Source organism: Python bivittatus, unplaced genomic scaffold (assembly GCF_059951505.1).
Source record: "Python bivittatus isolate LINGU-HERP-01145 unplaced genomic scaffold, Pbiv_v1 ctg000020_np1212, whole genome shotgun sequence".
Taxonomy (NCBI): Eukaryota; Metazoa; Chordata; class Lepidosauria; order Squamata; family Pythonidae; genus Python; species Python bivittatus.
The window spans coordinates 93,402,090-93,417,633 of NW_028277030.1; the positions used below are offsets into that span (position 1 = coordinate 93,402,090).

The 15,544-nt window shown below is 37.1% G+C and overlaps 1 protein-coding gene across 3 annotated transcripts in view; it reads left to right on the top strand.

Moving 5' to 3' along the window:
- The window catches only part of KIF26B (kinesin family member 26B), a 319,536-nt gene that overhangs the window by 111,424 nt on the left and 192,568 nt on the right, over nucleotides 1–15,544 (top strand). For all 3 annotated transcript variants that reach the window (XM_088144230.1, XM_088144220.1, XM_088144224.1), the window contains exon 4: nucleotides 12,955–13,121. In XM_088144230.1, coding sequence (XP_088000356.1) covers nucleotides 12,955–13,121 — 167 coding nt within the window. The remainder of the gene's footprint in view (nucleotides 1–12,954; nucleotides 13,122–15,544) is intronic.

The following is a 15,544-nucleotide window of genomic DNA, read 5'->3' on the forward strand; positions in this document are numbered from 1 at the left end:
GCTGAATAAGGATTATACTGTGCAGATCTGATTCAGAGTCCAGCACTCTTTTATGTATTATGCTGGTTCTCTATTATCACTAAGATGGAGACAGACTGTGTTTAATAATGGTGGGATCTTGGGGATTCATTTGGACCATTTGGTAGCATTGATGCTTTAGTCATTGTTAATGCACCAGTCATTTTCCCCATTGTGACAAAAATGCTGCACTGAATCAGTTATTCACAGTACATTTATCTGCCATTCCAGAAATATATTGCTTGTAGACAATTTTAGAAATTAGTCTTAGGCCATTGTTTTTAGTAATTTTGTTCTTAGGGAAAAGAGAACAAAATTACTTTGAGATGTAAATGGTTCTTATTAAGTGACTTGGAATGGGAAATATTAAGGGAAGGAAAAGCTAAGCTTGTTTTGTCTGCAAAGCATACCTAAATGAAAAACGACGTCATCCTGTCCTTGTTTACTGAGAGGTAAATTCTATCATCACTAATAGAGGTTACTTTTTAGAGATTACTCTTTAATAACTATGCTTAGAATTGCAGCCAGAAGTATTGACAGAAAAGGCTTCGTGGGGAAGCCTCCCATGGGGAAGGGGCAGCAAAATCAAGATGGCGGCCAAGTCCATATAGTCGCGGCTGCCATTTTGACGTTTTTGACGCACGCACTCACGATGCTCCTCTTTGACAGATTCTAGTAGAGAACGAAAGTTAGCTTGTTCTCATTAGAAAAGCAGTTTTTTGCCAAACAACTTCATTTTTGTATGCAAGGCATAAGGAATATCCATTGCCCAGAAAGCGAGCTCCCTTTCTATTATGTGAAGCTAATTCAGAAAAATGCAGTTCCCTGTTCTCAGTTCTGAGTAGCTGTTTTTTATTTGTTTGGAACATGGAGAAAAGTCATTTTCTATTTGCCACACCCTCTGCAGCAGATGTTTGTCATATATCTTTGAAACAAGATGAATGATGAAGATTAAAATATTGCCAGTACAAAGAGGTGCTTCTTCTGCACATTGCTTATTTGTTTGCCAGAATTTAAAAGGAGGATGCTCACTGCCTCAGTAATACCATTTAAGCAGAGCAGATACACTTGGGTAGTTTCTGGTGGCATTCCTGTCAGTAGTAGGAAAGTACGAGATCAGTGGTTCACGATGGAGTAAACCACTCCAAGAGTGGAGCAAGAATCGGAGTAACATCTCAACTTCTTGACAGCAGTAGCTAGTAGTTTGTTTGTGGATAAGTGAAATTTCTAATTATAATAAATGCTTTGAGCAAAAGTTATATAAGTCTTTGTATTCAAAGCCAGTGTTACTGAATAATCACTGAGAGTGTACATTTGCTGCCTGTCAAGAAAAGCGGAATGCATTTGATTGTTGAGAGTGCATCCTTTTTTGTTCATAAGATGTATAGTCTACTCCTCCTTCTTGAAGAACAATCCCAAAGTAGGGTTGTTTTTAATTATTTACATTTTTAATTCCAAAGTAATACTTCATTTAAAATATATATAAAAGTATTCTGGACTTCTATAGAATTTTGAAATATATGCTGAAACAGTTAAAAAAAACCCAAACTATGCCCATGGATTTGAATGTAGTTCTTTCTTAAAAAGGGTGTTTGGGGAAACAGAAGAGTCTCCCCTGCTAGTCTTATGTTGGAACCAGTTCATATTAACCCCCTTTTTCAATTATAAGTAAATGAATGGAAATGGACAGGTTAACAAAAAATATTGTTTAGTTTCTCCTAGAAGAATAAATCATAGCCAAAGTACCTGTCAACAAGGTGTGAAAATCAACAAGCTGTGAAAGATTATTTACTTCAATACTCTCTTCATAGTTCTGTTTTCCCATAGCTATTAGCAAGTCAATAACCCAGTTTTTTTAACAACAGAAAGCAGAATAAGCAGAATCAAGAACAAATTAAAAACAAAAACTGATACCTTGTTTCCTCTGTCTCTAAAGATGGTCTAAAACTGTGTGGTAATATAGAAGTCACTTTTCTGACCTTAGAGGTGTGAACACTGGGATTCATTTGGCATATTCCAAAATCTTGTTGGAATATATGAGCTCATCATTCCATGTGACTACTGTATATGACCAACATTCTAGATTGTATCAGCTCTTAGATAGTAATTATTAAATAACTGTGATCATTATAGTCCATTATGCACATGAAGGACTCTTTCTACTGTAAGCTGTTATTTCTGTCTTCTTATTATCTGATGCGTTGCCCATAGAGACAGAGACAATAATGGCAGGAGATATATGTATTTAAAAATTGTAAGTAAGTTATGGATTATACTCTGTTTAGCTACTACTGGTTTTCTGAAAAATCAGTACTTTTTGAAAAAGAAGCAAAGATGAGCAAGACGACAAAAGCAAAAAAAAGTAGTTGCCTTATACATACAATATCTACATTAATAGAAGCACCTAATGCTTTTATTCCAATCTTGTTATGGACAGAATTGACTCTAGAGAAAAACCAGGATTATGGAAGCAGGGTAGTTTTTGAATTCTCTGCCCGTGGGTATGTGTGTGTTTGAAGGAACCCGTGTGCTAGAAAAGAAAAATTGCTTTTAAAAAATGACACTTTTAGCTGTGTTTGTCATAAAAGTTTTTTTAGGTATGAGGAAATTATAGATAAGAGATTGATAAAAAGTAACTTACTTATAAAAATTAGGTGCAAGCTATGAATAGTGACGGTATTTTGATTAACATTTGCTGAACCCACTGCTTTCTTATTTCCAGTGTTTGAAAACGGTTCATGCAATTCCCCTTCCCAACTGGAGTCTTCATTTGTGATGGAAATGGGAGACCATGCGCCCAAAAGGTTTAAAGGGACAGACTGGCTTAAACACACACAAGTATAGTCCAGGGCTTCTTTAGTGTGAACATGTAGCAGTGACCGTGGTGGCTCAGGAATCACAGCAGTTGATGCTCTGGAGGATATCCAGTTTCAGAAGGTTGCTGTAATCCTTTTCAGTGATATGTGTAAAATGAAGATACTCAGAGGAGGAAGGGAGTGGGCCACATTGCCTGCCTTTGCCCCTTCTACATTCATTTAAAATGAGAATTGCGCTTACTTAGAATTAATGAGTTTGAAGGTCTTTGTAGGTCATCTAATCCACCCCTTGCTCAGTGCAGATATATATTCAACAGGGTCATTCCCTTTTGTCTGAAAAGCTCTAGTAAGGGAGAGTCCACTGTGTCCTAGGCAGACTGTTCCAACGCTTAACAGCTCTTACAGTCAGGACGTTCCTCCAAACAGTCATCCCAGTCTCCTTTCTTTTAATAACAACATGATTTCAACAGAAGCAGACCTGTTGCACCTTGCAAGTGATAGACTTTTAAGTATTTGTAGACTGCTATTATCTCTCTCCTAAGTCTTCTCTTTTCTAAATTAAATATACCCATTTCCTTGAATCATTGGCCTGTAGTTTCCTGGTCCTCCTCCTCTCCATTTGAATATTGGAGCCATGTTTGCTCTTCTCAATATTATGGCACTCACCAGTTCTCTAGGCGATTTCAAAGATGACAGTAAGCAGTTCCAATATTCCCACATCCCAACAATCTGGGGTGAAATTCCTCTGTCCCTGATTCCTCCTGTTTGTTGCTCATACTCTGCATTGGCATAAAGCCACTGGAGTCTGGGGATCCACTGTTTACTGGTCTCCTTACTAATTCATGTCCTTCTCTATTATCATATGCACTTCTGTTCCTAATGCCAGCATTTTCCTACCTCAGTCAGCGCCTCCGTCTTCCTCTGACTTTCAGTTTAGCATAAATCCCTCTTAATTATGTTAGCAAGTCTCTTGCCAAACACATTATTCCCTGTTCTTGTGAAGTGCCGCCAACTTTTGATGAGATAACCCATGCACTAGGAATCTTTCTTTACACTACCATCTTTCTGGCCACTTGTTCACTTCTTGGATATTTCTTTCCTTTTTTGTCCCTTGAGGAGAAATGAAGATTAATAAAAACACTACTTGTGCCCCTGGTCTTTAATCTCCCTTCTCAGGATTTATAGTTGTTTGTACTGTAATACTTTGAAGATATTATTCTCCTCTATCATTTATTCCCATGTGAATAAGTAAGAATACTTACTTACTTACCTACCTACCTACCTACCTACCTACCTACTGTCAGTATGATGAGCTTTGGTAATCTTTCTAACACATCTTGGATATGTGCACCAGGAAAACAGCACACCTCTTACACCATGCACAGCTACTTTTATTTCTTGTAATAATATGTCTCCCACCCTGATTCATCTTTTCTTCCTCCCTGGAGAGTTTTGTTTTGTTGATCCCTGTGGAGTTGAGAGTCCTTTCTGTTGTCCTGGAGAGGTTGGGATGACAGAACTATTTCAGGTGGTTGGAGTTCATATGCCCTGTTCAGAGTTTCAGGTGTATTGGTTGGCACTGGTTTGTCTGTGCTTTCTCTTCTACATGCCTCCAAATCTTTTCCCATTGAAACTCATTCTTCCTCCTTAGGGTCCCCCTCCTGTCTTCTGTCTTTCTGCTCCTGGGTGCATCTTGTGCCTTTCCTCTCTGGAAGTCTTTTTCGCTGTTCTTCACTGAGAGTTTCTTGTGATATTTGTGCCCTGTTCACCTTTCATGACAAGCCTTAAAGAGGAAAAGCTGGCCTACAGTCCTTTCACTTTCTCCTCCAGCAATAAGAATTCTGCAGAAGGAATTACCACACATCTGGTAGATCATCACCATCACAGTTTTCTTCAGGTCTGTCCTTCTGGCAAGGTCTGATGTTTGTTTGTTCTTTTCCCCTCACTTCCCTCACAACATTCCCTTGTTCCTATTTGCTCTCCTGTTTGCATGCTTCTGTTGCAAGCTCATAGTGGCCTATTCTCTTTCTCAAGAGTGTTGACTGAGGCTGAGCTCCTGGCTCAGGAATGCTGCTCTGTGCAGTAGTTAATCAGAGAGTCACCTGCAGCTATGCGTTTTTCCCTGTTAGACCATGTGCTCTGATCATTAGTTCGGCAAACAAACAATCATAAACTCACTTGGCCAGAAGAGCACCCAGGCCTTGTACAGTCATCCAAACAACTGTTCCAAAAGCTTAGCATGTGTCAGTCCAGATTAGGAACAATTGGGAATGTTGGTTTCAGTTCTAAATACAGAGGCTTTATTCCAGCCCTTAAGCCCGAACACTTTGGGCAGGGTTTCATCACCATTTCTACATGATTTCTTTGCCTAAGGATTTCTGACGGAGCAAAATGTCTTCTCTTCCTATTTACAATTTAGTGCATGTCGGTTTCTGTTCCTAAGCATCATTATATCAATGTGACAAAACATGCATGGTGATGCCCCATTGCAAATTCTGCTTTTAAGGATCAGAAATGTTATTCACATACACACATGCACACACTCCAGATTAGTGTGTAACTCTCTTGACTACTAGCAAATGGAAAAATAATAATTGTGGAATATGTTGGGGTACAGGCTCCATCTGTGATAGAGGCAATAAAGAAATCACTGGTTTTTAACACATCTATATGTTTATAAAATTGTGCTTATCCTCTGAGAGAGCCAATAAGTAGAATGTTCACTGTATGTAATAAAGGTGTTATTGTTCCTGAATTGGGTTGCAATAGAATCGGGCAGAAGATGTTTGAAAATTATTGACTATTTATTTTTCCTCTCCTAGGAACCTCTTGGATCTAGGTAGTAGCATGACCTAGATTTTCATGGCATCTGAGAATCTTTGGGCAATTTTCAGGAGTTTGCATCCTCTGTGATTTTATAGATTTATTTGGGTGGCAGAGACAGCTTGAGTGAGACAACATATATTCTTTAGTGAAATTATGTATTTGCATATAGTATACGCTGACTTTCCTAAATATTATGTAAGTTCACAGCTGTTCTGAAAATGCGGTTTAGCACATATGGTAAAACACCTTGTTTTGGGTAAAAAATGCATACTGAAGCAAAATAGGTAATTTTCTAGGATGTTCCACTTTGGCTGTATTCAGTGGCATTTGCCAGGAGGTAAAAGGCAATAATTTGAAGTGAGTTCCTGAAATGGTTTTATGTCAAGTACTTATGTTATTAACTGATACTTACAGTGATTATGTGGATGAGCTAAATCAATGTTTTTCGAACTTAGCAACTTTAAGATGTGTAGACTTCAACTCCCAGAATTCCCTAGTCAGCATGCTGGCTGCAGAATTCTGGGGGTTGAAATCCATACATCTTAAAGTTGCCAAGTTTGAAAACACTGACCTAATGAAACTGAGGTTCAGCCGCTGAGGAAAGAGTGGTCAGCACATTTAGCTGCAGGGACTTCTGACTTCTCAGTCAAATCTTTCAAAAGCAGATAAAGTGTATCCAGAACTCTAGCCCCTTTCAAGCATTTATGTACTGAATTAATGTAGAGGGAGGGAACAGGTTCTGTGCCAATCCCCCCACCTCCTATTACATTTACTTGAGTACCCGAGTAGCCTTCCCACATGTGTAGATTCATGCATGAAGAAAACCCAGCTGGTGAGAATTCCTCCTTGAGCAGAAAAATGAAGCTCAAGAATGAAGTTCCATCAGTTACATTTCCTGAGCGAGCTTATAGCAGGGACATTGATTCAGAATGCAGTGTGATCGCTAGTGTACATGGACAGGTATGCATGCATTTGTGTTTGTATTTTTCTTCACAACCCCATTCCTCTCCACTGCCCAACCTGGGGCCCGTTGTGTGCTAAACCTATATAGTTCCAGTAGGCTGTTGTTTGGGAGGTAGCCCTATAAGCTGCCTCAACACTGGCATCCCAGTTAAAGTAGATTCAACTGACTTTGTGCAAAACAATGCAGATTGCTGACAGTGAGCCACTGACTGTTCCAGCTCTCTCCTTCCAACATCTTGGGAATGATGCAGCCTTGTATTCCATCTTCCCCATTCTGGTGTACCCTCCAGATGTTTTCAACTTCAGCTCCTACAATCCTCCTGTTCAGAGGCCATGCATTGCTTCTGGGGAGTACGAGAGTTGAAGCTGCCATATACAACAATAGAAGATATACAGCTTCTGTACTGAAATCATTAACGGATTGTTAAAACTGATGAGATTTCATCCTGGAGGTAAATAATAGGAATTGCATTTTTTGACTCTGCAGTAAGTATGAGCTGAATGCTTTTTTAAAAAGTTATATAAAATACGGAAGTTATTTTGAGAAATAAAATAAAAGAACATGAAAAATAGAAGCAATCCATTACTGATGTACTTTGGGATTGCTAATGCTAACATCTATGCTTCAACATCATCTTAAGGCTATACAAAGGAAACAGAACGAAGAAATAATGTAATTGTGCATCAGAATGTAACAGTATATTTTGAAAGTAGTGATCGGTCCAAGTTGTGTTTTTTAAAATTAATTTTTATTAAATAATTTCTTTACAGAATAAAAACAATACAAATTTTGAAAAAGGAAAAGAAAAGTAAAAGAAAAGTAAAAGTAAAGTGATAAGTAAATAAGAAAGAAAGAAAAGAAAGAAAAGAGACAGCAAAGACAGAGAAAAAAGAAAAAAATAAACGAGTGGTTTTTGATCTTTACAGCAGTTATAAATGGATTTGTGGTTCTCTGAGCTTGGTTCTTTTCTTGCAAACCTTTCATTACCTGGCTAGGTAACATCTTCAGTGCCGGATAATGAAATGTTTACAAGAAAAGAACCAAGCTCAGAGAACCCCAAGGACTCCACATTCAACCCTGAGCTACACATATTCACCTCTATTGATAAATGGATTTATATTTTATCCTCTCTCTAAAGTTACACTGTGGCTCCCTTCCTTCCGTATTCTACCCTTTCTAATTGTCAAACCCAGTCAGTGAAAGAGATCACTCAAATATCAGATCTTTTGGACCTGTTCAAATGCCTTATTGGATGTAGCCTTGCAGGGCATAAGTGAGGATAGAAAGTTATTGTTTTAGTCTATTCCTTTTAAAAATATCCCTCCTGATTAGAGCCTTGTCTCTGTCCTCGGAAGAATTAAATTAAGCCAGTGCCCTCTGAAAGCTGTCAATGGATCAAACATCATCTGCCTATCCCAGGTCCTTGGGAAGAACTTGATAGGTGGATAAAAATGCCAAATCCAGTCTAAACATTTGGCTGTGCGACCAACCATAATAATAATACAAAGTAATAGAAAATTAAGAAGCTAAAGTGCTCTGGGACTGTAGAATTCAAACAGATAAGCACCTGCTACACAATACCCCAGGCTTAACAATTGTTGATAAGAAAGACAAAAAAGTCTGGATAGTGGACATTGCAATACCCGGAGACAGCAAAATAGAAGAGAAAGAACTGGAGAAAATAACAAAATATAAAGACCTGCAAATAGAAGTAGAATGACTATGGCAAAAGAAAGCAAAGATAGTACCAATAGTAATAGGCACCTTGGGTGCAATCCCAAAACATTTGGAGCACCACTGGAACACCATCGGCATTGACAAAATCACCATCAGTCAATTACAAAAGGCAGCTTTACTTGGAACAGCTTACATCCTGCAACAGTACCTTTAACACCATCAAACAATAACATCTGCCTATCTGAGGTCCTTGGGAAGGAATAAGTGGATAAAAATTTATTTATTTTATTTATTAAATTTGTATGCTGCCCATCTCCCCCAGTGGGTGACTCTAAAAAATGCCAAATCCAGTCTAAACATCTGGCTGATTGTACGACCAACCATAATAATACAAAGTGCTTTGAGCATCTAGAAGTACGTGCATTTAAAAGTACTGGCATATGACAATCAAACAACAATTTGTTAAAGCCCTGGGAAGCAGAATTTTAATTATTAAATAAAGTCTCTAGACTATATTACTACAAATTATGGTGGTGCTATGTGTCTTAAAATATCTTTCCCAAACAGAATTAAACCACCTAAAATGTTCCCACATGGGGAAGCTTCTCACTGTGAGTTCCAAGCCTATTCAGTGGACAAACCATTTCAAATTAAGTAAAGTGACTTATAGTACATTAGATGGGGTTGGGAACAAATAACATTAAATTTTAAAAAATGTTTTTCCCTATATAACACTTTGGAAGATACTTCTAGTAGTATTTTAGCAAGGCTCCCAAATTCTCACTGCATCTCACGAATCTTAACAGAGACCAATTTTCAATTACTGCTATTGTTGAGGAAGAAGGGAGCAGGGTTACGTAGCTTTTTAATTTTATGGTTCAGAACAAAGAATAGGAATTCAAAAAGAATGTATTTGTGTTGCCCACTTGCACTTAAAAGTGTTTTTATATATACAGCATGAAAGATTGCATTGACTATTGTTGCTGCACTAGGCAATGATATCCTGCCACTAAACTGACAAAGGACCCACTCAGAACTTACCCCATTAACCTATCCTAAATCTCTGCCCACAAAAAAATGAACTTCCTGATGGAACACATGGGTAAGGAAAGGGGGAAACTACTGTATTTGTCTGATTTTTCCTTTTGAACTCGGCATTTTCAGAAGAAGAAGCAAGTCTTTATGAAAAGTCCATGCTACGTATGCGTTTTACTATTACTATTGTATCTTTCTTGGTGTGATGGAGGATTATAGGTATGTGTTCAGTTGGTTTAAAATAAAACCTGGGTATACGAGTATTTTCAAAATAATTAGTAGAAATTTATGGGTGGATAGTGTTTACCAAGTTACTACATTATTTATTAAATTACACTTTTTTGTCTTTTTGGTTTTCAGATATGTCATTTAAGACATTTTTTTTTCTGTCATGAAGCTGTCATATCCGGCCAGATAGCAAAATTGTGATGAAAGTGGCTGAAAAGTTTCTAATTTTAGTTTTCTTCTGAAATCTTGAGATGGAAGGTCAAAGGTAGCTTTGAACTAATAGTGATCTATCAATATTCACTTTATAAGCGTGCTTAATTATAATGTAAATGTTTTCTCCAATCTTGTTATTATTAAGAGAAAAAATATGAATAAAAATATAGTCCTCTCTTGTAGAATCCTAATAGAAATTGAATACAGGTAGTCCTCACTTACTGACCACAACTGGGACTGACAACTCTGTTACTAAGCGAGATGGTAAAATGTCACGTGAGTGTGGGGATGCTGTGATGGCTGCAAGTTTGAGGACTGGTCATAAATCTCCTTCTTTAGTGCAGTTTTAACTTTGAACAGTTGCTGAGTGAGGGGTCAGTAAGCAAAGACTACCTGTAAAGTAATTTACAAATTCCTACTGGAGGCCTGATCAGTGACCATCAGAAGTTCTGCCTTAGCCCTCTGTTATTCATAGGTTGAATATGCATGATTGATTTTTTCCACTCAAGAAAAATTGACCCATTATTGGAGAAACAACTGCTGAATTATCACAGTTTGTGATAATTGCCCGCTAAAATAAATAATTTATTTCCTCTGGAATGGTCACTTCAGTGGGAATTTGTTTATTGTGGTATCTTAGGGTGGAGATGTTTAAGATCATTCAAAAGCTTTCTTATGGCAATGAAAACATTAAATATCAGACTTGTATCTGATAGAAATTACGGCAGACATGACTGAGAAATCTCATGGAGAATGATGTGGGTGTTAATTTGAAAGAGCCTTCTTCCTGGAGCCTGGGTTAGGGTTAGTTGGAAGACTCTTAATTCCCTTTGTACCCAGGTCAGTAGGTCAGCGTCAACATGGTGAAATGGGGGTATTTCACTGGATCAGAGACCTATGATTGTGGAAGAAGTAGACTCTACAGAATTTCCCACTTTGTCCTCTCTGAGGGCAGCCAGTTGCACACTGCAGGACCTCACTGAGGTCAACTCATGAGCACTGTAGTATGTGCACAGTGGTGGAAAGAAATATGACTTGATGAATGAACACAAGAAGAAAACGACTGTTGAGATCATGTCATGTGATACTGCACTTTGCTGTAGTGCTGTGTCGGCTCATTTGCAGCTTCAGTTATCTCTCCTTTGTTCAGTTAGAAGATATATCAATTCTTGAACTTTATGTGTAATGATTTATTTAATTGTGGCTTCTGCCCAGCTTGAATTAGCTTATGAAAGTGCTGTCCCCAGTCTTTCTAGGAATCACCTTTTCTTCCTTAGAGAATGTGATTATCTTTCATTCTACGTAGTGTATCTTCAGCGGACTAGCATGAAAATTAGATTGCATAATTTATGTCCTGCCAAGCTGAACACCACCCATTCTCCAACTATTTTGTTTTGTCTTGTGTTTGATGATCCATATCCCATATTTATTGTACCTGAGAGAGAGAAACTGGAGATTTTACCAGACCATAGTGAGCTGCTAGATCTGTGTGTTGATTGGTATTCAGCTTGGTGAATCACCAGTTGCACAGACTTAATACAAACACATGTAAAACACAACAGAACTGGATTTCACAATGAAGAACATATAAAATGGATATTAGAAACAATCAGAGTGTGGTAATTAGATGGTGGTGGTGTTAGTGCTGTTTACTTAGAAATAAAATCAGTTGAAATCCAAGTGAGGCTTTTCCCAGTAAATGTACTAAGGTACTAGGTATATCAAGGTACTAAGTAAAAGCCATAGAAATAGCTTAAAAAATTAAAAGGAAGATACAGTTATGGGTATTCTGCACCTCCCAAAATAATGGTCTGATAAGAAACACAGTCTTCCCACATATAGGTGAGAAGTTTTCATCTGCTCTATATTCTATTTTGCTAGGTTGTGATCTTCCATCATTTTTAAAGCTTGCAGACAGCCAAATTTGTCTTAAAGAGCTTAGAGGAATAATCCAAGGGGTGAAGCTTGATCTTAGACTAGAGAATATGGGTGTATTAAAATATCTAATCAAATAACCAGGAATAAAATGCTTCCATGACAATTGTACTTTTTGACATGCAGGACACCACTCATATAACCTTGAGTTGCAGTAGAAGAACCAGTTACTTATGATGTAAGATAAATATGTAGACCATTTTGCTTCTTATGAAGAAAAATGTGGAGGCAAGAGAGATGCAAATGTAACAGATGGTAACAATGCCATTTGATCCTTCCTTGGGGGATGTAAGAAGATGTTAAAAACCTCTTTTTATACTCACTTCCCCCCACCCCAAGAACCTGTGTTTTTCAGTTTGTCACCTGGTTATTTTATGGTTGCAACTATGAATGTTGCTGCTGTTTGTTTACTGTTATTTATAATTTGTGATGATGTTTTAGTGCATTTTAGAAATTATGATTTTAGTTACAGTGTTGTTTTAGACTGATCTTATTGTTAGCCTCTGCAGGCTGGTTTGACCAGGAGCGAACAGGAGAAAAGAGAGAGAGAGAGAGAGAGAGAGAGAAGGATTTGTATAATGAACAGTACGTTCAGAGAATAAAATTTCCTACTTTGTACTCTTCGATCCGTACATTTCCTACTTTTAATATTTATTATTTCATAAGTTGGAGGATAATATGACAAACACCTTAACTCTGTAATCAATACTTTTGAAGCTCAGAATACAGTTATTTGCCTAGTATTCCTTGCAGTTACCAAGCTTGCAGTTTCAACCTGTATTAAGTGAAGTGATGCTGCAGCATTCATAAACATTTGTAGATGTTTCTTTTAATAAATAGGCTTTGAGTAATGTCTACAAATTCTCCACTGTGCTCCAGTGGCGCAAAGAGAATGCTTTACACTTTCTCCTCCAAACAGAAGGAACACCAATGCCATAATGGAAACTTAAGAGGGTCAGAAGGTTATTTTATCTCATAACTTTCAATGAAAATGAGGTGAAGTTCTAGCCAGAGTGTTTCACAATGGGATTATAAAAGATGTAAATGAATTTAAAGGTCATGATAGGATGCTGAAGGACTTTTACTGTTCTTAGCCACACACATCCCCTGCATAGCAGAGGGGTGAATATAATATATTCCGATATAGTGTAAGAGTCCGTTGGAGTCGGGCGACCAACAAATTTAAATGAAATTAAATAAATAAATAAGTAAATAAGTAAATTTGTTTTGTTTTGTTTTTAGATTTCCCAGTTGATCACTGAGTCTGGCCGAGAAGGACTGACTGAAGCCGTGCTGAACCATTACAATGCAGACAAACCTTCCTTGTACAGCTTCCCCAGTTCCCAAAGCACCTGTGTTGCTAGTGATGCCTCCACAGGCACCTCAGCGGCAGCTTCCTTTTTTGCCAGGTAAGACTGAAAGTTCTCTGCAGCTCTGGATTACTTTGAGATTGTCAAATACCTGTATAAGGGAAGCATGCTCGAAGACTTGATCGAAGGGTATAGTAACATAGTTAATATTACATGCTGAAATTTTACATGGAATGATTTGTTGGGTATGGAATAACATGAGGTATCAGTTTTTCATCTTTTATTGGGAAGAAATGCTTTCAAATGAACAAGAGCATGAAAGCAGCACCCTCTGGGACACAGGCCTTTATTCAATTCATGAGAGTGTGGCGGCTGAATTGAGGCTCCCATCTTTTCTTGACTGCCACAGTATACATAGGCATGTCACTCTAGTCATTTTTACAAGTGATTCTCTGTCACTAGTTGATGGCCTTAATTTTATTTACAGTGTGATGTGTTTCCAAGGTGAAGGCAACTAAATTACTCCAAGCTAGAGAGTTTTGTTGAAAATAACTACCTGTTTGCTGAATTAATCTTTTCTTTGGAAAAATCGTTATGGAAGTATTAGTAATTCTTGTCCTTGGTTTGACATGTTAGAAAATCCTACAGATATGCCTAGACTGAATCAAACCTCTTAATATCTCTGGTTAAAAAACAACCATCATTTTCTTTTAATTCTGAAAAGTTAGAAGAACTGTGAAGCTATTTTCTTATATTGCTTATACCAAGTAATCCCATTTATTTCCTGAACCTTCAGTTTGTTTAGGGCCCAACATTTCTTAAATGGTGGCAAACTATGTATGTAATTAATGAATTAATTCCTGGTGTAATCTCTCATATTTTCAATGATTTACAAATGTATGCTTTATCAGAATCATAGTGACTTTCTGACAATAGCATAATTAAAACAATAACTAGAAATCAAAATACTACTGATTTTCACTGATTTTCATTTGGCACAAATTTTCATTTGACACAAACAACTGAAATCTTGGAGTCAATATTATGTGTGTTACTCAGTTAGGAAGTGGGTGTCCTTTTGAGGGATACCTGCAAGGCTTCAATTAATGATTTTACATAAATCATTGTCATCAAATTTTTATTACTAAGTGGGATATATATGCTGATTAGTATACCAGTCTGATTATTTCTTCCTGTACATTTAGGCATTATACTGAAATTAGTAGATGTTGTAATAAAAGACCACAGTATATGATCCAGTCTGGTGTTGATTTAGCAGAGAGTCTATAACTTCCTTTATCCAAGAGAAATAATTGAAATGCCTTCTTTCATCTCAGGGCTAGATTACTTTCTACTGTACTTGAAGAGTCACCGGCTGCTCACATATGTTCAGCTGTTGTATATGTACATGAGAAAACAGTTTCTGTGATTATATCCACAGTGTTTGCATTGGTGAACTATTTGGAAATGTATGTTGGCTGGATCTACCTGCCTTCTGGTTCATATTTACATTTCTTCCAGTTGGAGGTTGGATCTACTAACATAATTGATAAAACAAAAGTTTGAATCAATCCTCAGTAATAATGTCTTCTATTCTGGAGCACTGTGGATTTGAACAAGAGTAATTGGGCAGCAAGGACATAACAGCAATTGTTATCCTTTGTCATGTTAGAAAGTTACAGTAGTCCAATTGGTGTTATGTTTAAGCTAGGATTGCAGAATTTGTGTTCAGGTTGCTAGAAATGTTTCTTGTTACTCAGTCATTGCAACTGTATCTACAGATGAGAAAAGAAGTTTAATTGAAGAAATGAATAATTCTTGTTACCTGTACATTGCAAGTCTATGTAGTATACTTTTACTTTCGGGATGCAAAATGAAAAGAAAAAAGAAAAGTGGATATTGGTTATAAAAGTGGAAAGTAGAAAATGTCAGATTCAGGCACTGATGAAACTGATGTAAAAATAGCTACTCTTGCTATTCTTATAAAAGAATTATAAGAAAACCTGTAAAACCTTAATGATAATCTTTTGCTTTGCCAACTCTCTTCCTGTTATAACAATTACTGGCTAACACAGTTGTTAAAGCACAGCTGTAACATTTTTAACACTCCAGCCACACGTTTACCATTTCTACTGAGTACTGTTGACAAGGCTAGTAAAAGAAGTAGTGTTTTGTTAAGACAGCAATTCATTCAGCCAACTTTCTCCATGCAATTAGTGGTTAAAAACCAAGGGCTACTCAAAAATGTAAAGAAACCTCTGTGTAACTTCAAGAAAAGTTAACATATGTCTAGTTTGGCTCAAGGTTATATGTTTATGTATGGTTTTATTTTACAACAAGATCACAGTATGTTGGGGGAAATTTTATAAAATGGCTGTGTTGTTTAAATATATAGCTGGTTTGCACACATTCCTCAATTTAGCGTAACCATAAATCTTTTTATCTATTGACATGAAATGGTTATTTTATAAAGGAAAGTGTGTGCTTCTAAATGTGGCCACATTTTTTACCCAAAGGCACTA